Source organism: Thalassophryne amazonica, chromosome 14 (genome assembly GCF_902500255.1).
Source record: "Thalassophryne amazonica chromosome 14, fThaAma1.1, whole genome shotgun sequence".
Lineage (NCBI taxonomy): Eukaryota > Metazoa > Chordata > Actinopteri > Batrachoidiformes > Batrachoididae > Thalassophryne > Thalassophryne amazonica.
In genome coordinates, this window is record NC_047116.1 from 95,045,614 (window position 1) to 95,068,737 (window position 23,124).

General features: G+C 41.8%; 2 protein-coding genes across 4 annotated transcripts; one reads left to right on the forward strand and one right to left on the reverse strand.

The window, feature by feature from the left end:
- The first annotated feature begins 2,320 nt into the window (after nt 1–2,320).
- asnsd1 (asparagine synthetase domain containing 1) lies at nt 2,321–21,079 on the forward strand. Of its 3 annotated transcripts, none has more exons than XM_034186869.1 (7): nt 2,321–2,474; nt 2,631–2,684; nt 5,613–5,688; nt 7,529–8,991; nt 10,013–10,194; nt 14,633–14,869; nt 20,867–21,079. In XM_034186869.1, exons 4-7 carry the CDS (start codon nt 7,591–7,593, stop codon nt 20,898–20,900), a joined length of 1,854 nt encoding a protein of 617 aa, XP_034042760.1. In that variant the 5' UTR covers nt 2,321–2,474; nt 2,631–2,684; nt 5,613–5,688; nt 7,529–7,590; the 3' UTR covers nt 20,901–21,079. The 3 variants fall into 3 exon arrangements, with proteins under 3 accessions (XP_034042760.1, XP_034042762.1, XP_034042763.1); XM_034186871.1 differs by having other exon boundaries at nt 10,013–10,191; nt 14,630–14,869; XM_034186872.1 differs by lacking the exon at nt 5,613–5,688.
- Nucleotides 15,039–22,899, reverse strand: zgc:136439 (uncharacterized protein LOC678627 homolog). The gene is made up of 8 exons (XM_034186893.1): nt 22,663–22,899; nt 20,983–21,072; nt 19,211–19,290; nt 19,004–19,119; nt 16,795–16,892; nt 15,436–15,504; nt 15,301–15,359; nt 15,039–15,184 (listed from the first exon to the last, which is right to left on the reverse strand). Exons 1-8 carry the CDS (start codon nt 22,852–22,854, stop codon nt 15,064–15,066), a joined length of 825 nt encoding a protein of 274 aa, XP_034042784.1. The 5' UTR covers nt 22,855–22,899; the 3' UTR covers nt 15,039–15,063.
- Nucleotides 22,900–23,124: the final 225 nt, after the last annotated feature.

The following is a 23,124-nucleotide window of genomic DNA, read 5'->3' on the forward strand; positions in this document are numbered from 1 at the left end:
TAAGGCTTTAAAAAAATTAACTGAAATAAGATTTACATTGCACATTTCAGCGTGACAGTATTTACTACATCTATGACTTAATGCTTAAATTATTAAAATCTACAGTTTTATATTTAGATAATATTTTGTACTCAGTAGATGATATTGAAGGTGAGTGATGTCCAAGCACTAAGCCTTGATGTTTTCCAGCAGCCAGAGGGCATCCAACAAAGTTGTAATCCTTATTAAACAGCTCCAGGATGGTATGATGTGAAGGTTTATCTCAGATGGAGACATCTCCAACCCCTTTCCTATCTTAAACTGCATGAAGTAAAGTTGTGTTCCAGCCTGTTTCAGCTCGGCGTACGAGGTCTGTCAATAAAGTATAGGTCCTTTTAATTTTTTTCAAAAACTATATGGATTTCATTCATATGTTTTTACGTCAGACATGCTTGAACCCTCGTGCGCATGCGTGAGTTTTTCCACGCCTGTCAGTGACATCATTCGCCTGTGAGCACTCCTTGTGGGAGGAGTCATCCAGCCCCTCGTCGGAATTCCTTTTTCTGAGAAGTTGCTGAGAGACTGGCGCTTTGTTTGATAAAAGTTTTTTCTAAACCTGTGAAACACATCGAAGTGGACACGGTTCGAAAAATTAAGCTGGTTTTCGGTGAAAATTTTAACGGCTGATGAGACATTTTGAGGTGATACTGTCGCTTTAAGGACTTCCCACGGTGTGAGACGTCACGCAGCACACTCAGGCGCCGTCGTCAGCCTGTTTCAAGCTGAAAACCTCCACATTTCAGGCTCTGTTGATCCAGGACGTCGTGAGAGAACAGAGAAGTTTCAGAAGAAGTCGGTTTCAGCATTTTATCCAGATATTCCACTGTTAAAGGAGATTTTTTTAATGAAAGACGTGCGGATGGATTGCAGCGTCGGCTCGCAGCCACCGCGACGCTCCGCCACAGGAAAAACACCTCCGTTGGAAGCCTTAAGGACAAGTTGGAACTTGGAACTTCTCTGTTCTCTCACGACGTCCTGGATCAACAGAGCCTGAAATGTGGAGGTTTTCAGCTTGAAACAGGCTGACGACGGCGCCTGAGAGCGCTGAGCGACGTCTCGCTCGGAGGGAAGTCCTTAAAGCGACAGAATCACCTCAAAATCTCTCATCAGCTGTTAAAATTTTCACTGAAGACCAGCTTAATTTTTCGAACCATGTCCACTTCGATGTGTCTCACAGGTTTAGAAAAAATTTTGATCAAACAAAGCGCCAGTCTCTCAGCAACTTCTCAGACAAAGGAATTCCGACGAGGGGCTGGACGACTCCTCCCACAAGGAGTGCTCACAGGCGAATGACGTCACCGACAGGCGTGGAAAAACTCACGCATGCGCACGAGGGTTCAAGCATGTCTGACGTAAAAACATATGAATGAAATCCATATAGTTTTTGAAAAAAATAAAAAGGACCTATACTTTATTGACAGACCTCGTACACCTTATCCTCACGGATGTCACACGAAACATTAACAAAACCAAAAAGATCTGCATCAACCCTTACCAAAAAGTAGTACATGCAAGTATGTTTCAAGTATACTTCCAGTTTACTTTTTATATACTTATCAGTACTATTTTTTGATAATGGAAGTACCACCTCAGTGGCAAGGTCTCAAGTCAAAAAAGAGCTAATTTGCGAACTGCTCTTTGTGGACAATGGCCCATAGTGAAGAGGATCATTTCAGAGTGGCCTTTTATTGTGGCCAGCCTAAGGCACACCTGAGCAATAATCATGCTGTCTAAGTAGCATCTGGATATACCACACCTGTGAGGTGGGATGGATTATCTTGGCAAAGGAGACATGCTCACTTACACAGATTTAGACAGATTTTTGGACAATATTTGAGAGAAATAGGTCTTTTGTGTATATAGAAAATGATTTAGATCTTTGAGTTCAGGTCATGAAAAATGGGATGATGGACAGGACACAGCAGGTAAGGCTGAGGAGCATCACATTCAGCAGACAGTCAGTCAGCGCTGGCGCCCTTCAGGGCTGTGTGCTCTCCCCACTGTTCGTTTCCCTCAGGGAATCCCTCTGTTAAACTCAGTTTGTGGACACCACCACCATCACTGGACTCATCCAAGATGGTGACGAGGCTGCATACAGACATGAGGTGGAACAGTTGGTCTTCTGGTGTGGTCAGAACAACCTCGAGCTGAACCCGCTCAAGACTGTGGAGATGATAGTATACTTCAGCAGGAACCCGTCGGCACTCTGTTTGTTCCTACCGGATGTTTTTCTCGGACGGACTTCCTGTGTCGCGCTCTTTCTTTGAGCTCACTCAACTAGTTCAGTGTTTGAGCTAGTAGAAGTTTTCATTTAAATTTATATCAGCTCTGACTTGTCTGTAGCAGCGTTTATTTTATCCAAAATGTCTTCAAAACTCCACGATATCGATGCTAGTTTTGGCGGAACGACCTCACTTGAGGAGTTGAATAAAAAGGTAAAGTTAGCTCGTGATGCTAACGTACGTCATTCTGACTAGTTTTCCGTCATTGTTTTCAGTGTATATTAATGAACAGATTGACTATCAGGAATGTTTGCTCTGGGCTGTTACTGCGATCTCAGTTCTTATTCTCATGTTTGATGTGTTTTGCAGATTAGTGAGCAGAAGGTTGTAGTAGACGAGCTTTCCAATCTGAAGAAAAACAGGGTGAGGAAACTTGATCAGAGAGTCCGTCTGCGTCCTACACACTTATTTATCAATGTTTGTGTGAGTGAGCAGGTATATCAACACACTGTCAGCTCCATGAGAACAGTTTGTCTTATTTTACCTCTGACCACCACCACAAGCTGAAATGAAACAAGGGTTTTCTTAATAAGATGTGCACATGGGAGACTTGAGTCCAGATTTGGTCTGATTTCTTTATTAAAATTCTTCTCTGCCACTCCACCCTGAAGATGTGTAACAAACTAAAGTTATGCTGTGCATGTTGGAGGCTTCCCTCACTCATCTCCTTGTATGATCACTCAGTTTTTGGTAACTGCCTTCTACAGACAGACTAAACCAGACAGCACCACACTTTGTCAAGAGTGTGTTCTGTCTCGTCCACTGTTGCGTGCTCACTAGAGGTGGGCGGATTGATCCTATATCAATACCAACGCTGATATCGATATTGAACGATCCTTGTGTAAAAAGATCGATACTCAAGCTTTTTTCCTCTCCCACATGCACTGACTGCTGCACACGCAGATTCGTCAAAGTCTGCTCTCTGTCTGTAAGAGCAGCACTGCGCTGTGTCACACAACACGGAGCAGCGCACCCTCCCCCCCCCTCTGGTCTTTAGCTGTTGCTCCATCACGTGGCTCAGCGTTGCCAGCCAACAGCCATGCAGGTAGGCTCAGCCTGGCCTGCCCACTCAGTGCTGTCCTCGAGTTAAACAAAAATGTTGATTGTGATAATAAAGTATTTTGTTGTCACGTACAATGTTTGGCAAAATTCTATCCTAAGTCTTTTGGATCCTTTGGATCTATGAAGCTTACACATGAAAAAGTACCGGTATCGATATTGGCGATACTGGGCCTGTATTTACTTGATATCGGATCAATACCAAAATTCCCGGTATCGCCCACCTCTAGTGCTCACATGGACTGTGTGTCATGTAGGGTTGTGTAAACCAGTGGTTTAGGTGTCTTTGTTAGCAAAGAAAAGTTCATTGATGTTGATTACTGGGTGCCCTGATTGCAGCATTTGAGAAGTTAGTGAATCAGAGTGTCTGGATTTGTGATGGCCTTGGATCAAACCTAAGATCCAGGCTGTCAGTGACTTCCTACACTTCTTGCCATCAGACGTTTAGTAAAATGCGGAAAAAACTGTTGAATTTATGGAGACATTCACTTTTATTAGTCTTGACCCTCTGCATGACGTTGTTGGACAGAGGTGTTTGGTCATCTCCATACCTTTGCAGGAGAGTGACAGTGCAAGTCTTGAGGGTCCTGGTGCTTCCTATATACCTATATGAATATGAAAGTTGGAGGGACCTATTACCAAATGGTTACTTGGGGAGAGTAAGATGAGGAGTATCACTTGCATTATGAGGGATTGTCACCTATGACATTTTGGCCACGTGCTGCTGTGTTTTATGCACATGATTCCTCATGCAGGTGTCTCAGTGTTGAGGAACCCACCAGTGGGGAAAGATGGTCTGTTTGCCACAGTCCTGTGAGATGGACTGGTTGTCTGTCTGGCTGGTTGCGGCCTCGGAGGATGTTCATTCAGTTGGTTCCAGGCCCCAAGGCAGTTCTGTGGTGTGGTGATGCAGCACAAGTGCATACTTCCAGAGCTGACATGACCTGATGTAAGTGCAGTCCAAGACACGTCCAGTGACTTGGAGATGTTCAAGCATTGTTTCCTAAGTTGTTGAAGTGATGATTTGCTACTTATGGCCTAATATAACTAAGCCAAAGCCTTGGACCAAACATCAACGTAGGTTGATGTAAATATATTGTGTTGATTGTGTGATACGCCATAGTTCAAAATTGCTTGGGTGTATGAAGGTCTTGAGATGAAGGTACTTTAAACAGAATGACATGATTTGTTAATGATAAACTATTGTGGGCTTTAATGGTACATACATGTGGGTTTATTAAAGGTATTCATGAAAACATCATTGCTAAGTAGAATATCAAGAACAGAAACGTCTGTATTCTTGAGATCGATAGATTTATTAAATAATCAATGTAATTTACAACAACAGTAAATAATATGTTTATGTTGCCGACATTAATGAGTGAAGTCCCTCACCATCTCACCATGTCATTTAGGTCCTTCAGACTTTTTTCTCCAGTCAGATGGCTCTGTGGAGCATTAGCATGGCTAAAACCCTTCAGCTTCTGGGGAGCTTTGCCCCTCCCAGACCCCTCCAACCAGGGCCTTATTTACCCCACCCCACCTACCATTTTAAGCATTTTTCTTTGTTTGCCTCTCACATGACTTGAAGCTCCTCTCCATCACCATGTCATTTAGGTCCTTCAGACTTTTTTTTTCTCAGCAAATTGGTTCTGGGGAACATTAGCATGGCTTTGGCTTCACTCGATGACTGTGTATAAAAAATGGACTAATTCTTAAATGGTTAATAAGATATTTTAGTTAAAACTTTTGAATTAAACCAGATTATTTCATTTCAGCTCCATTGTGATTGTGTAAAGAGGCAAAGTGACATTAATTGTCACTGTCCCAATACATTTAGGCCTGGCAGTACTAGATATTGATCCGGTACTTCCAGGTGCGCATGTGCAGTGTTGACTACCAACCATCGGGTATTTTGTTTCCATAACTTGTCCCTCTGACCATTCATTAATGTGTTTGGCAGACGTTGCCATCAAGTGCAGCAAACTCAACAGGGCTGACTGCAGTTTGATCTCCTGATCCTTCAGTTGTAATATGATCACTTTGCTCACTGAGCTAGGACTGCTACGTACAGTTTTACCTGTACCAATGTGAGCACTGCACACAAACCAGACGTAGTAAGGCTGTACAGCTTAACTGGAGCTGTCACATGTCCGGACTTACGGACCCATCATTATTTATATATTGAATTATATTGATTATAGTTTGTTTTTTGGCCCCTTTTCACTGCAGAAAGTCTACATCCAGCAGCAGAACAGTAACATTTTCTTCTTGGCTGATAGAAGACAGACGTTGAGTTCATGTAAAAGTAAGTTCACCGCTGTGACACTGAGTGTAAAAAAAAAAAAAAAAGAAAAAAAAAAGTCAGGAGTGAGACAGCTGATTGGGTAATTTGATCAAAGTAATTTTGAATGGATTTGTGGTGACACGCTAGCTGAGATGTCAGCGTAATCTCAGATGAGGACGGAGACAGGGAGAAAGAGTTTGGAGATGGTGAAACCTGACGAGGAGGAGGCCATGAAGAAAACGAAAGCTTGGACTGGATTCGGGAAGCAGTAAGTGCCGCTGTAACTACGGGAATGGAAACTCAGCCGAGCTGAAAAGTGACCTGCTGGATTTTTAAAAAGGACATTAAAAAACAAATGGAGGAACTGGAGGAGGTCAGAAATACACCGAAAACTGCAAGATATGACCCGTCAGATAAAAGAAATAGTGGGGCAAGTGGGAGGGATTGAGAAGAACATGACTGACACAGACGGGTGGGACATCGGGGTTAAGAGCACTCTGTCAGCTATTCCTTAACCAGAGAGCACTGCAGGATAAAGTGATGAAATGGAAGGTCAATTTAGGTGCAACAACATTTGGATTTTATGGCATTCCAGAGGTGACAGAGGGCACTTCTGCAACTGCATTCATAGTCAATTCAATTCAATAGTCAACATGAAAAAGTCGAAACTGTGGGAGGCTGTCGACTCAAACTGGGACAGTGACTTGGGAGATGAGTGAGTACACCGCACCCTGGCAACGAAGCCATCTAAAAATGCTTTGCCATGTTCTGTGGTGGTTTGCTTCCTGGAAGAAGAAACTTCATTACAAGAACAAGAAAGTGTGATGATGCTGATGCTGTACAGATAGAAGAGGAAGGAATATGTTCAGGTTAAGGAATGCGTTGAAGGAACACAGAATACATTTCCAAACTCCTCTAACTCGAATGCGAGTTCACTTGAAGACGGCACCGCCGTGTAGCACATCACAGCACAAGCAGCAGAGTACCAGAAAAAACAGGGCCTTGACGTGGACAGAGTCACTTGTGAGAAAGGAGGCAACATTACAGAGGAAACTTCCCGCAACAACAACTTAACCAATAATTTGCCTCACTTTTTACCAAACTTGAAGCAACTTTAACGTTGGTCCCCTGTACAAACTGAAATTGACCTTTGTCACTGTTTTTGCTGTTTTTACCCCATAACATTCAGTCACAGATGGTCCAGATTTTGCCTTGTAGTGTTGGTTTGCCCACCAGTGTGATTTTGTTTGTAATAATGTACCAAATTGTTGGTTTGGTAATTTGTAAAGTTTCTGCTTTGTATCCGACAGGGGTATTTGTTGTTTAAGCTAATTATGGCTTTCTTCACTTGCATCAACACCTCTTTGGACCTCATTGAGGGATTTGCTGTGAGATATATGTCTTCTAGGTTTCATCAAAACCAGTGGATTAGTTTATGAGTAGTAGAAATCTGGACAGATGTAAAGAAAAAAAAAAGGTCCACAATTTGTATCTGGATCCTCGATCATTCACCCTATTTTTTTACAAAGAAGGGCTGAAAATTTTGAATGACAAAAGTGACTTCCTGTCACGTTAACAATGCAGTGACAGCAGATTGGAGATACACTGATTGACATATAGGCCTTTTGGTGAAGATATGGTGCCATCTTGTGGTGAGATGAAAACATCTTGTTCATTGCAATCTGCAACAACAGAGAAGTCATTCGGTAGCAGTTATTTTTGAATCCTGCGTTATCAAGTCCTTACTGCATTGTCATTAAGAACATGAGTTATTGAATTTGGATTTTAGGACCTGTGTGGCTAACAGCAGCGTGTAGATATGGAACCTTTTCTCATTTAACACATGACCTTCTGTTTGCAGAGGAGCTGGACAACTTGAAAAAAGACCTACAGGATTCATAAAGCCGGTCATCCACCACAGCTATGTGTGGCATCTTCTGCCTGCTGAGCCTTTCGCCCACTCGCTTTGAGTGGGACAAAAGAGTTTATGAACATTTGAGAAGACGAGGACCCAGCTCAAGTCAGGATCTCACAGTTACAGGCACAAATAGCTGTTATCAGTGTGTATTCTCTGCTCACGTTCTCCACATGCGAGGTCTCCTCACCCCTCAGCCTCTCCGCAGCACCACCGGAAACATCCTGCTGTGGAACGGGGAGGTGTTTGGAGGCTTGCCGGTGATGCCAGAAGAGAACGACTCTGCTGTTGTCTTTGAGCGGTTGTTATCCTGCAAACAGCCCGCCGAGAATCTGTCAGTCTTGTCCAGCATACGGGGACCGTGGGCATTTGTTTACTACCAGCAAGCTGGTGACTACCTCTGGTTTGGCAGAGATTTCTTTGGCAGACGGAGTTTGCTGTGGAAATTCGATGTGGAGTTCAACATCTTGACCCTGACCTCTGTGGCAGCTCACACACATGGACCAGGTCGGTCTGCTTGGCAAGAAGTTCCAGCGGCTGGTGTGTACAGGGTCGATCTGGCAGCAGTTTCAGATACTGGACGTGTGGTCTTTGAGGTTTATCCTTGGGCTCAGGGAGGAAGTGAGCATGTGTCAGTCTGTAGTGAAACTGCACGGGAGTTTGGTGTCCCCATTGGCTGCACTGCTGTCATGAACCAATCAGGGCTTGTCCTCACCTCACCCGTGTGCCCACTTAATATGTCCATCCCACCATCATTGAATGAGACCCAACATCTATCTGTGGAGGATCCAGAGCAGCTGTTGGCTTGCAGAGAGAAAAACAAGGCGGCGGCGAGACTTATTGATGTTCTTAGTGAGGCAGTAAGGAGACGTGTCCAGTCTCTACCTTTACACCTCAAGGTCAGCGTGACTCCCAACAGGCAAGCTGCTGTCGCCATTCTTTTCTCAGGTGGGATCGACTCCATGATTTTGGCTGCCTTAGTGGACCGTCACGTACCTGCTCATCAGCCAATAGACCTTCTCAATGTTGCATTTAAACTGCCGGAATCAACGATGCAGAAAGAGTACACAAAGATAAACAAAAAGCAAAAAAACAAGCAGACGGGTTCAGCTGATGGAGCCTTTTCCCAAACACGTGGCCGCTTTGACGTTCCTGACAGAATTACTGGAAAGGCGGGACTTAAGGAATTACAAGGCTTGAATCCGGAGAGAAAATGGAATTTTGTAGAAATCAATGTAACACAGAAGGAGCTGCAGAAAACACGCCAGGAGCATATTTGCCATCTGGTGCATCCGCTGGATACGGTGCTTGATGACAGCATCGGATGTGCCGTTTGGTTCGCAGCACGGGGGAGGGGCTTCATCACGGAGGATGATGATAACCAAAGGTGCTTCACATCATCAGCAAACGTGAGTTACAGCAATCCATGTTTTGTAATTTAAGAAAGTCACTTACACTGGTAACAGATTGGTTCTTATGACAAACAGGATGGGTTCAACTGAGACGTCAGTATTGCTAGTTAAACCTGTATTTGTTTAAATAAATGAATAAAGTTTGAGCTGGGTGACCACAGCACAGTCAGATCCAGAAGTATTTAGACAGTGACACAATTTTTGGAATTTTATCTCTGCACACGACTTCATCCATTCTATAAACCCGCTTATTCCAGTTACGGGTCCTGACCCAGTGGTCATTGGGTGAGAGGTGGGGTACTGCCTACCCCAGTATATGGACTGTTAATGCAAATCATCACTTTTACAGCCAGTTTTCTTTACACAAGTCAGGTAACGTATACTTGAACATTTCCACGTCAGTGAATGTGTCTTGGACTTCATTTACACCAGTGTTTCTCAAACTTTTCAGTTAGAATATATTAATTTAAAATATGACATTTTACCAATAAAATGACCGCTCTGAGAGTCCGATGTACACCAATCACAGTGTGGTAAATCTGTGTCAAGTAGGCAGTTCTCAAAAACTGTGACTGGAGGAGAACTAGTGAGGGAAGCCACCAAGACACCCAAACATCTCTGAAGTTATTTTATTTACTGACTGATGTAAATGAAATCCAAGACACATTAAGTGATTGTAAATGGTCACATAACCATCTGACATGTTGAAAGAAAACTGGCTGTGAAAGTATTGATTTGTGTTCACAGTAACCCTCATATATAATCTGTCAGATTGTCTGTCTGAAAATGGAGAAACTGTATACAAAAATGTCTGTAATCGCTAAATGTTTCATGTAATATTTTTGTTAAACCCCTTGAATTAAAGTTGGAATTTGTGGTATGAAGTTGCATAGAGGAAACATGACATGACCATCATAGTCCAATTATTTATGGACCAGACTAATTTTAACTGTGGATGAAGCAAAGAAAAACCAACTTAATCCAACGTGTCTGCATCTTGGTATTTTTGCAAATGCAGGTTATTTTGACAGGAATTGGAGCGGATGAGCAGCTAGCGGGTTACTCCAGACACAGAGTCCGCTATAAGGTGTCTGGACATGAGGGCTTGATCCAAGAACTTGCCATGGAGCTGGGCAGGATCTCTTCCAGGAATCTGGGCAGAGATGACAGAGTGATAGGGGACCATGGGAAAGAAGCTCGGTAGGTGTGGCACCCGTTTCATATTTGGTGACAACACGTTGATTCATCTCATTATAGTATTCAAGGTCTGAAACTTTCTCACGTGCGCACATTAAACCGTGACATCTGCCACCTTAAAAAAATAGGCTAGTTCTTTCTTTGTCAAAACCGATTACTGCTCGCCTGTAAATGTATTTTCACAATTGTGAGATGCAGACTGTGGTACTTAGAGAATGTATCAAACAGTGCAGAGTGCACCCTGTTTTACGCTGTAAAACACTGCATCTTCCAAAGACGTAAATTATTGTCCGTGTCCTTAGAAAGAAACAGTCAGGCTGGATGTCTGCATACTGAGTTTTTGTTCTGTCCACACGTGTTTAATAGTGGGTGTGGGCAATTGATGGGGGAAGAGAGAGAGAGAGACTGAATGCATCACAGGGAGTGTGTACGTGTGCAGAGACATGATTTTTTTTCTTTAAAAAAAAAAGTGGCTGGGATTATCAGTCAGAGAGAGAAGTACTTTGTTTGCACCTTCACCTACACTGCAAAAAAAGGGGCGGATAAAAACACTAAACCTGAGGGAAATTATATTGCTACATGGACGGACAGTTTCACTTAACAAGATCTCTTGAATTAAGATTGTCACATCTAGAAATGAGCATGTTGAACATTTAAGAAATTAACCCTTAAATCAAGACAAATTCTCCAGCACTTCTAAATCTAAAGTGTTTTTTTTTTTTTTTTTATCTTGGTACACTGCAAATTATTTGGTTCCTACCAAGATTTAAAAAACAAAAAACGTTTATACAGTTGATGAGCAGGATAAAGGCTGAGGGTTTCTGGTTACGATGTCATTTGTGGATTAATGGCTCCCTCTGTTGTCCATCTCTGAAAGGTGCATGAAGACATTTATAATATATTTATAATATCTCATTTGTGATCCAGAGGTTCTGTGGAGCTTTGGCAAAAGTTAATTATTTCCTGGCTGTCATTTGGGCATCTCTCCTCAATGCTGGAATGTCTGTATTTCAATTTATTTTCCTTTATATAGCACCAAATCATAACAGAGTTGCCTCAAAGCGCTTCACACAGGTAAGGTCTAACCTTACCAATCCCCAGAGCAACAGTGGTAAGGAAAAACTCCCTCTGAGGAAGAAACCTCTAGCAGACCAGACTCAAAGGGGTGACCCTCTGCTTGGGCCATGCTACAAACATAAATTACAGAACAATTCATGGACGAATATACAAGAAATGCTGTTGGCACACAGGACAGGAGGATCGCCAACACGAATACAACTCCCATCTCTGGATGGAGCTGCACCTTAAACAGAGAAAAAACAGAATCAGGCATCAGAAAGACAAAAAAATACTGTATAATTTGCCAGCATTAAACAACAAGAAAAACAGAAGAAATACTAAGGTGATCGCCGGCCACTAGCCCTAAGCTTCACTAAAAGACCCAGAATTTAGGTGAAGTTGAGGCCGCGGCACGCTCGAATTACTAATAACATGAATTAAAAGAGTAAAAAGCGTAAAACAAAACTGTACCAGTATGCTAGCAATATGAAAGGGAAAATAGGTGCGTCTTAAGTCTGGACTTGAAAGTCTCCACAGAATCTGATTGTTTTATTGACGCAGGGAGATCATTCCACAGAACAGGGGCACGATAAGAAAGCTCTGTGACCTACAGACTTCTTATTCACATTAGGGACACAAAGTAGTCCTGCACCCTGAGAACGTAAAGCCCGGGCCGGTACGTAAGGTTTAATTAGGTCAGCTAGGTAGGGAGGTGCCAGTCCATGAATAATTTTATAGGTTAGTAGCAGAACCTTAAAATCTGATCTCACTGGGACAGGAAGCCAGTAAAGAGATACGTAAATGGGTGTAATGTGGTCAAACTTTCTGCTTCGTGTCAAAAGTCTGGCTGCAGCAGACTGTATGACTCTAAGCTGCTTGTATTTTTGTCAAGTACTCTGTAAAGCTGCTCATCCTACCAAGAATCTTCTCAAGTTGTCTTCTAAGGATGAATGAGACATGTGGAGATACCAAATTTAGCTCTAGAAACCTTTGCTTAATTCTTGAAAAACTAATAGTGAAGAAAAACTGAAATCTCATCTCAAAGTTTAAATGGAAATAGAACATTTCAACATTCCTGTTGTGGAACGTGTTGAGACATTGACTTATCTCAGCAGTTACATTCATGTCTCTGGTTTCTCAGTTTTTGAGAACCAGAGACACGTGGGAAGACCTGAAGGAGTCATGAGGTCACTAGACATGAGTTGTTTGGTGATGCTGATACCTTTGCAAGAGAATGAAGGTCTATGTCTTGAGGGTTCTGGTACTGCCAGACTTATTATGTTGTTGTGAGACTTTAGAGGCTAACCAGTGACCAAAAGACCAGATGCCTTTAGTACCTGGTCTCTGGAGGATCCTTGAGTACCACTGGAATGACTCGGATGAGGATTATCACTCGCATTGTGAGGGAACATCAGCTCTGACATTTTGGCCATGATCCAGGACCAAAGCAAATGGAGAAGACCAAGGTCACACCTGCACTTCACCTGGCTGTGGCAGATAATACAACCCCTGGCAAAAATTATGGAATCACCGGCCTCGGAGGATGTTCATTCAGTTGTTTAATTTTGTAGAAAAAAGCAGATCACAGACATGACACAAAACTAAAGTCATTTCAAATGGCAACTTTCTGGCTTTAAGAAACACTATAAGAAATCAAGAAAAATAAATGTGGCAGTCAGTAACGGTTACTTTTTTAGACCAAGCAGAGGGGGAAAAAAAATATGGAATCACTCAATTCTGAGGAATAAATTATGGAATCACCCTGTAAATTTTCATCCCCAAAACTAACACCTGCATCAAATCAGATCTGCTCGTTAGTCTGCATCTATAAAGGAGTGATCACACCTTGGAGAGCTGTTGCACCAAGTGGACTGACATGAATCATGCCTCCAACACGAGAGATGTCAATTGAAACAAAGGAGAGGATTATCAAACTCTTAAAAGAGGGTAAATCATCACGCAATGTTGCAAAAGATGTTGGTTGTTCACAGTCAGCTGTGTCTAAACTCTGGACCAAATACAAATAACATGGGAAGGTTGTTAAAGGCAAACATACTGGTAGACCAAGGAAGACATCAAAGCGTCAAGACAGAAAACTTAAAGCAATATGTCTCAAAAATCGAAAATGTACAACAAAACAAATGAGGAACGAATGGGAGGAAACTGGAGTCAATGTCTGTGACCGAACTGTAAGAAACCGCCTAAAGGAAATGGGATTTACATACAGAAAAGCTAAACGAAAGCCATCATTAACACCTAAACAGAAAAAAACAAGGTTACAATGGGCTAAGGAAAAGCAATCGTGGACTGTGGATGACTGGATGAAAGTCATATTCAGTGATGAATCTCGAATCTGCATTGGGCAAGGTGATGATGCTGGAACTTTTGTTTGGTGCCTTTCCAATGAGATTTATAAAGATGGCTGCCTGAAGAGAACATGTAAATTTCCACAGTCTTTGATGATATGGGGCTGCATGTCAGGTAAAGGCACTGGGGAGATGGCTGTCGTTACATCATCAATACATGCACACGTTTACGTTGATATTTTGGACACTTTTCTTATCCCATCAATTGAAAGGATGTTTGGGGATGATGAAATCATTTTTCAAGATGATAATGCATCTTGCCATAGAGCAAAAACTGTGAAAGCATTCCTTGCAAAAAGACACACAGGGTCAATGTCACGGCCTGCAAATAGTCGGGATCTTAATCCAATTGAAAATCTTTGGTGGAAGTTGAAGAAAATGGTCCATGACAAGGCTCCAACCTGCAAAGCTGATCTGGCAACAGCAATCAGAGAAAGTTGGAGCCAGATTGAAGAAGAGTACTGTTTGTCACTCATTAAGTCCATGCCTCAGAGGCTGCAAGCTGTTATAAAAGCCAGAGGTGGTGCAACAAAATACTAGTGATGTGTTGGAGCGTTCTTTTGTTTTTCATGATTCCATAATTTTTTCCTCAGAATTGAGTGATTCCATATTTTTTTCCCTCTGCTTGGTCTAAAAAAGTAACCATTACTGACTGCCACAATCTTTTTTCTTGATTTCTTATAGTGTTTCTTAAAGCCAGAAAGTTGCCATTTGAAATGACTTTAGTTTTGTGTCATGTCTGTGATCTGCTTTTTTTTTTTCTACAAAATTAAACAACTGAATGAACATCCTCCGAGGCCGGTGATTCCATAATTTTTGCCAGGGGTTGTAGATGAGCACTTTTGAAAGATGGGGGTGGTTGCAATCCAGGGTGGATCTGAAGTGTGGTGGATGTGACACCAGTGGGTGCTCTCAGACCTGGAGCTCTCCACGTTGGACACTGCAGTTCTTGTCGTGTGTGTGAGTTAGGTTGACTGTTGAATTACCAGCTTTGTGTTCCACTCTTGTAAATGCAGATTTCCCTACTTGGATGAGGACGTGGTGAGCTTCTTGAACTCTCTGCCGGTGTGGGAGAAGGCAGATCTGTCACTTCCACGAGGCATTGGGGAGAAACTCCTCCTGAGACTGACGGCAAAGCAGCTGGGCCTCGGACACTCTGCCGTCCTGCCAAAGAGAGCCATGCAGTTTGGCTCCCGCATTGCCAAGATGGAGAACAGCCACGAAAAGGCCTCGGACAAATGCACACGGCTTCAGTAGGTGGATTTTTACAGTGGAATGGATCTTTAATTGATTTTTAAACAAAAGGTACAGCAAATATTGTACAGGGACAGAGGATACCAGACCTACTTTCTCTTACCCAGACTTGAAGTTGCCTGAAATGTGAACTAATGGGTTTCTGCTCTTTCATGGTGTCCAACATAATGAGTATTTCTCTTTTTCTCGGCCCCTACACCATGTAAGAATCAACATTTTCAAGTTGTTCTTTGAAATAAAGATCACACACGATATAGGAAGACAAGTTTCCAACATCAAAACGTCCACAGATCTCATGAATGTAGACTGGCGTCCTGGGGGGGGTCAGACAAAAAAAATTCAAACTGTTGAAAAACCTCCAGGGGGGTTAACAAGAGCTACCATAGCTAGTACTTGAACTTAAATCTTCCATTTAAGTGTGAGACTTTACCTTGGAATAAGCCAAGACACAAAGTTTCCTGGAGCATCTTTTTCCTCAATGGGCGCCTCCTACAGGAACATGAAGCCACGCAGTTAAAATATTTATCTCCTAAATCCACAGGAGAAGCAGTGCTGATGTATTTACCTTCTTTTCCTCAAGAAAGGTGTCCAACAAAGGAAGACTTTTCTTTGAAAACACATAGAAACAAGGGCACTGGGGGGGGGGGGGGACGGACAGATTAGCTGCTTGTCCCAGATCACGTCATTTACACATCAATAAAAAGTTTGATCTGCAAGGTTTTATTAATACAAGCTGGTTGTGACATTGACGCTGATTTTTTTTGGGGGGGAGGGGGGGGGGATTCGCATTATTTTGGCATCATATGCATTTTTTTTGTTCTGTTGCACACACACTCATCTTCAACCGCTTAGTCCAGTCAAGGGTCGCGGGGGGCTGGAGCCTATCCCAGCAGTCAGAGAGCGCGAGGTGGGGTACATACAGGACAGGAAAAAACATTCACACGCACACCCATGGACAATTTTTAAAGATTCCAATCCACCTAACCCGCATATCTTTGGATGTGCAAGGAAACCCATGCAAACACAGGGAGAACATGCAAACTCCACACACAAAGGCCACAGGTGGGAACTGAACCCATGACCTTCTCGCTGTGAGGCAACAGTGCTAACCACTAAGCCACCGTAAATTAATAACTATTTTCCAGAGTATAACCCAACATGTTTTTTCTTTTTTCTTCTCTATTTTGGGAGGCCCTGCCACTTATACTATGGTGCAACTTACATACCCCCCCCCCCCCCCCCCAAAAAATCACACAATTGTTGTTGATAATTATAATAATGACTATTTACATAAGATTTTCCCAGGAATCAAAGCATTAGACAGTAGACACAAATTTTAATAAGATAATAAATGCCAACTACAAGGCACAAAATAAATAAAGAGCTGATTGTAGAAAAATCTGTGACCCTTAATTGGAGTAGGAGGGTGTAGAAAATGAATGGATTATGTAGAAAACAGGCACAAGTTATGCTCAAGTGCGAATTTTATATGTAATTTTCCTCTTCAAGAGTTATTTTTTAACAGGTGCAACGTGTACACCAGAAAATACAGTAAGTTGTGATCATTTGTGATCACTGCAAGTAAAAAGTAAGTTCCCTTTGGTTCCACTTGGGGTCGCCACAGCAGCATGTTGATTTTACACCCAATGCCCTGCCACATTACATGGAGGAATGTGGCAGGGGTGGGGTTTGAACTGAGAACCTTCTCCGCTGAAACCAAGTGCACTAACCACTTGGCCACCACCCCTGCTCTTGGGCAAAAATATTATTGTAATATTAGTTTGGCCTTGTGAGGCCAAAAGCGGCTGAAGCGCGGTATTCCCATCGTGATGTCAGAGATGCATCATCATGCTGCTCAGCTCAAAACAATATCCATCCCCACAAACAACTTGGACCAAACTTTGTGTTAACTTGACAAACTTACTGCTCTTCTGGAGTTTGTCTCAGAGGGGAGAGGTTTCTCCTTCATACAGAGAACACGGAGATCTTTGTCCACTTCCAGTATTCCATATTTCTGAGTTTCTGCACAGTCAAAACAAATGGCAGGTCCATAAGGAGCCGAACAGTGAGGATTTATGTGGGAAGCCACCAAGACAACACAACAAATCTGAAGCAGACCTTCAGCCCACAGCTTCATGGATCAGAAAAGGATTTAGATCAAATTTAGGTGGATGGATCCCGTGTCTCTCCAGAGACGCTGCACCTGAAACTTCACATCCATTAAATGAAAATAATTTCTGTGCCAGTCCACTGTGAAGCTGGATACGTAAGTGCCAACGCAACAACCAAAAGATGGACCACCAGTCACACAGACGCCTACAGCTCCTTCAGACTTGTCTAGGTGTCTTCCCTCACTCAGTTTTTGAGAATTGTGTCCTCCGGTCAGATCTGCAGTACCACACAGTTCTGCACTGTTTGTATTTCTTAATGATTGATGCAAACTAACTCAGAGACATATCACATCAGTGACTTGGAAATGTTCATGTGTTCATCCCCCGACTTGTCCAAAGAAAATGGGCTGTAAAAGTGATGATTTTTGTTAAAAACAATCCTTACATTTAGTGTGTCCCCATTACTTATGGCCTCTGAAAGTGGAGACACTAAAAATTAAAATGTGTTATAGAGAGGGAATATTACAAAAACAAGAGTGAAATGAGGAATTTTTGCAAAAATGACCTTAAAATGGTGCATTCTTGAATGTAATTGCCTTTTTATATGGTATTAAATTAAATCAGTATTCATTTATTAATATACAACATATGATTGTATTCTTGTTTTATGACCTAATTTTTGTTTCATGTACAATGTATTTAATGCATCAACATAGCTGAGAAGGAAACATGTTCATTGCTTCAACACTTCATGTCATCATTTGTAACGAATGAGCCCAGTGAGTAAAAGGACGGCATTATCGTATGACATTATCACCGTGTTTGGATCTAAAAATAACACCAGTTTGTACATCAGCTCATCAGAAATAAACTTTTCCTTTCTATGACTCGACAGACTTATGGGCCGTGTCCTCGTAGCTTTAATTTAAATAACAAAATAATAATAACTCCCCTCGCAGAAAAGTGCTGAGAAGATATTCGGGAAACACGTCATCAGAGTTTTCTTAAAACTGAAGGGTCATTCTGTGGCAAATCAACAGATGTCCCACAACTGATCATCTCAGATTTGCTTCGTACTTTCTGGACATTATGTTGCTATTGGACCCAATAACAAATGCACAAAGTTTTAGGCCTCCAGCTTCATTAGTTTTTGAGATGTGGAGGTACTAAAATGTGAGTTTTCTGTCAAAAAAACCCCCCTGCAATGTTCAAGTTTTTTCAAACTTTTGAATTACTCATTGTAGATGAATGAAATTTTCAGGGATTGTTCTATAGTATTAGTCCCCTTCAACCTTAAAATTAACTGGTTCTTTGAGAAATATTGTTTAAATGACAGCTTCCTAAAATTAGGATTAAAAAAATATTTTCTTTTGTGTTTTGGAGGAAGTGACTCACTTTATCTCCATAAGGTTGTCAGATCTTCCATATTTTGAGATACATTTGCCATGGAATGACCCTAATTAGGAACTGATTGTATGACAATAAACAGCTACTGATTAGCTCATAATGTACGGCGAAACACTCGCCATCAGAAGGATGTTTTCGGTCTTTATTGTGATGGATTTTGTGCAACAAATCAGCTCAGTTTGGATGGAAATGATAAAAATAAACGTTTCTTTCTGTAACCTGAGGGGGGGAGGGTTGCAGTGCTGGTGACATCACAGCGTGTAAAACTCGGATTTTCAACTTAAAAGCTCTCAGAGAAGCCCATGAATAAGATGGCAGGTTTCCAAACCTTCCTACTTATACATGCATATTTCAACCCTGGATTTAAACGTTCACATAAACAACCCTGAAGTTTATTTTTTCCAAAACAGAAATCCGTTTCAAAACTGAAAACTTTCACCTATGCAAAAATGGTCTCCGTCCATTACTGTCACAGGCCAGCTCACGTTTTATGAGCTATTTTAGGATGATGATGACTCCCGTCGCACATGTCTCTGAGGACAGACAGCTACAGTCCACATTGATGCGCTGGCAAAAACTTGCCATTATTAGCATCGTGTAGCTGTGAAAGCTCACCTTCATCTTGACACTGGTAAGAGAGCACCAGACAGCTGTCCTCACACTGTGACTGTAGGCCAGAAAACCTCTGGTTTACTTTAGTGAGGCTGAAATCTTCTCTGAACAGGGTGTCTCTGTTTGACACGGAAGCAGAAAGTCAGGGTGAGCACCTACATCTTACATCTCATCTGTTGGACCTCCACAGTGTCCACAGTGTGGACGCACCCCCCGATGACGGTGACGTGGTCGTCTATCTGAAAGTGTTTCACCACAAGATGTAGACAGGCCACAGCGCCAAGACGCTCCTGAGGGATGAGAAAAAAGTTTATTTAGATGTTTCTTCAGAAAATGCTGATGTAGAGCTGCACAGCTTTGAGCACTGGGGTCATATTTATATTTATCATGGCGCTATTTTATTGATGCGTTAATAAACTAAAACCTGTTACGGGATTTGGCATTACGATATCACCAAGACTGACACAGTATGTGTGAACGTTCTGTGGTGTTCTGTTTGATCCCGTTAGTGGTCATGTAGGTGCTGAAGTGAAATGGGGACGTCTACTGTGGGCAGTTCACCCGTGGAAGTAAATCTGTGCCATCAGAGTTTGAATTTTTATGGTTGAATGTTTTTAGCATCAAAATCAGAGTTGGAAGTTGAATTTCTAAAGTTGAATTTGTTTAGCATTAAAATATTCAGCCTCAAAAACTTAAACCTAAAAAAATTCAACCTTAAAAAAAAAAATCTACCTCAAAAAATGTTGAACCTCAAAAATTAACCTAAAAAAAATTCAACCTCAGAAAATGAGAAGCAGTCGATCCCTGTCTCAATCATCCGTCACAGATTTACTTCCATAAACTTTGGATGATTGAGATGGATCAATTTGCTTCTCCCTGCTTTTTTTTTTTTTTTTAGGCTCAATATTTTGATGCTAAACTAATTCAACCTTAGAAATTCTACTTCAAACTCTGATTTTGATGCTAAAAAAAAAGGTTCAACCTTAAAATTTCAAACTCAATCTCTGATGGCACAGATTTACTTCCATAGTCATCAGTCTGCTGCAGTTCACTAAAACAAAAGTGACGTGACTGAAACAGGTGGCTGTCCGTGGTGCTGAAGCCCTCGTGTTCTTGGTGGGGGATCGTAGACTTGTAACTCAGTCAGGTCCATTACTATTTGGACAGTGAACAGAAGTGTCCAGTGGACCCCAATCTCACAGCTCCTGTTATCTGTTGCACTGTCACAACGAAACAACATGTAATTTTACTCTTGCACATTTGGATCTGTAAGTATTTGAACCTTGACAATTTGTGGCATTTTGCCTCCTTGTACGTGACTGAAACAGGTGGCTGTCTGTACCATCACAATGAAGTTGAGATGAAGCAGTGAAGATGAGGACTCCAAGCTTTAATTAAACAGGTCTAACAAAATGACTGCATTTAGGAATTACTGCCATTTGTATGCACCTAAGAGATGTTGCATAGACTGAAGTTCTCTGAGCCACTTTTATAATTTTGTGTTAAAAAATAAATTTGATGGTTTGTAGTTGCCTCCAGTGGTGGTCATTGGGAACTACAACAACACTGAACACATTGCAAGAACAGCATACCCATAAGAAATATGACCCCCCAAGTTAGTTACTACTGACCTGAGCCTTTTTTTTTTGTTAATCTTTGGCCAGTGAAGTAAAGAATGTGGAAAATTGTTTATTATGAATGTAATGTAAATGCTTACAATTCTGAAGATGAGATATTTATTACACACGTGTGATATTTCTAACAGTTTTATGTTTTAGTAATTACAAAAAATAAATGTGATGATGATGTCATGATGTGTATTCTGACAGGACCCTAACTCGCTCTGATTATGTCGTTTTATTTCAGGACTGACAGAGCAGACTTGAGCGAGGACACGTGAAGCCGTTTTTGTTCTGAGGACTGGATCAAAAATATTTACACCATGTTTTAAAAAAACTGTAATAATACAAAATTTCACTGACATCATTGCTTCTTGTTTGGTCGCTCACAATGTTGATGTTGGAGAACTCTGCTGCCCACTCTTCAAACGCAGCCCGGTAAAGATCGTTCGTCTGGAAATAAGAACACGCACACACACACACTTACAGGGTTCTTTAAAACTGAATTCATATTTGCACAACTAAATAAATATTCACATTTTTCAGTTTATGTTGTCAAAAGAGAAGCAACAAAATGTTCTGTGCTGGGATGAACTGTTTTTCAGGGTAACGCTTGATAGAAAATTTGGATTGACAACAGTCTGCAGGTTTTCAGTCCAAAAAATAAATAAGTGGGGAAAAAAACCCCACTACGCTGTCTGACTTCAGCTGCTCTTCTATGTTGAAAGTTTACTGCAGAACGTCTCTGTCTTAAAGATGAAGTTTGACATTTTTGGACATGGGGTCTAATTATTTATTTTAAGAGGTATTTTTAACTTGAGGTTAAAGTATTGTAAACAATGCCTCAGCGCGCCCTCTGCTGGACAAACGACATAATTACTTTTTTTTTTGCATTTATTCTATAACATTCTAAGTTTTCTTATCTGCAAAAATAACACAGATAGTGATACATTTGTGAAAGGCTCGTAATGGCCAGGCTGCAAAAAACACATCTCTCATTTATATTACTGAGCTAACAGTTCTTGTGCATAATGTGCACCTTAATATTTATAAAACGAGGGGGAAAGGGTGTGTTTTCTTTTTTCACCAATAAAGAGAGCAACCGTAGGCAAGATCTCATTGCAGCTACACAGTAATGTTGTCTCTGACTGTCAATATGTCTCAGTTCAAATAAATGTGCACAGACGTCAAATTCAAGTGAGTCATCTGTGTGTTCACAAGCACACGTCACTGCTCTGTTGGCCAACAAGAACCTTCAATCTTCCTCTCGTGTCTACTTAAGTAAGTAGATGTTTCTAATCAGTCACTTAAAACTTTTGTTTACATTTACTGCTGTAAAAATGCACACGTGCACATCCGTACACAAGCTGCTTCACGCTTCAAAACAGCTGGAATGTGGCACTGAGCGTTTTCCCGTGATGTTTTTTCAGATTGCGGGGTGTCGGTGGACCAATTCAAACTGATATGTCTCAAGTGAAAACATCTACGATGAGGACGCAGGATCAAAAATGTCCACTTTTACTGCTCCGTCTGATCAACATCACATCAACATACGGACAAAGTGTCTGCAGTGTATGAGCGTGTGCACGTCTACATTACCTTATACAGAGAAGAATGATCGCAGTGTCTCACACACACAGATTTAATTTGAAGTTGTTACTGTTTTCTGATCAATACGGTGAATTTTGACCTTTGACCCCCAGTGGCTTTAATCTGTGCCTGGAGGAGCCAGCTGACGGTCAGGCACGTGTCAGGTTTGGTGGGAATCAACCAAAGGACGTGGGAGGAGTCAATGAACAAACAGATAAACAAAACCTTTGACCTTTAACCCCAGTGATCTTGACCTTTAAGTCCTTCACAGTGACTGTGGTGTGGACCTACAGACCACAGCAGGTTTGGTGGAAGTTGGCCCAGATGTTTGATGTTTTTTTTGTTTTTTTTTAGTTCCACGTGCTTCCGGTGTTCTTCTGCTGGTTTGTCACGTTTTGGTCTGACCCCTGTAAATAAATAAACCTCTGTGTGCAGCAAGACTTTAGGACTCACCACCACGTACACGCAGTCCGCACAGCCGGACCCGGCCAGGGCTCGAACCCAGTGTGAGATGAGGACGGAGCCACCGACAGGCAGCAGCGGCTTCGGGCGGCCGACCAGCGGAGAAAACCGTCCGCTGCCGTCCGACACCACGTCCCGCTGGAACCTGGTTCCGTAGCCGCCGGCGAGAATCACAGCCTTCATCGAAACTCACAACCTGGAAGTGAAACACACACACAGCGAGGTACACAAGTTCTCAGCCCGCCACCGTGGATTGGACATCTCGCGAGACTGGACGAGATCGTATATATTATATTGAATTTGAAATACATTTTCTAGATGTAGCAAGCACTTAGACAACATCGGATAAACTCCCTCAGCATTTATATATTTTTAATAATAATAATTTAAAACATAATTCATTTTGATTGTAGGCAGAAACCTCAAGCAGATCAGACAGTGGTGACCCACTGC

What these genes read in the sequence shown, in the direction of transcription:
- asnsd1 (XM_034186869.1), top strand. Translation starts at nt 7,591, where the DNA reads ATGTGTGGCATCTTCTGCCTGCTGAGCCTTTCGCCCACTCGCTTTGAG. An exon ending in GCTTCACATCATCAGCAAAC is followed by an intron (nt 8,992 to 10,012) that starts GTGAGTTACAGC and finishes TTGCAAATGCAG; the next exon opens with GTTATTTTGACAGGAATTGG. An exon ending in GACCATGGGAAAGAAGCTCG is followed by an intron (nt 10,195 to 14,632) that starts GTAGGTGTGGCA and finishes TTGTAAATGCAG; the next exon opens with ATTTCCCTACTTGGATGAGG.
- zgc:136439 (XM_034186893.1), bottom strand. Translation starts at nt 22,854, where the DNA reads ATGAAGGCTGTGATTCTCGCCGGCGGCTACGGAACCAGGTTCCAGCGG. An exon ending in CGGACTGCGTGTACGTGGTG is followed by an intron (nt 21,073 to 22,662) that starts GTGAGTCCTAAA and finishes TCTTATTTCCAG; the next exon opens with ACGAACGATCTTTACCGGGC. An exon ending in ACCAAACAAGAAGCAATGAT is followed by an intron (nt 19,291 to 20,982) that starts GTCAGTGAAATT and finishes CTCATCCCTCAG; the next exon opens with GAGCGTCTTGGCGCTGTGGC.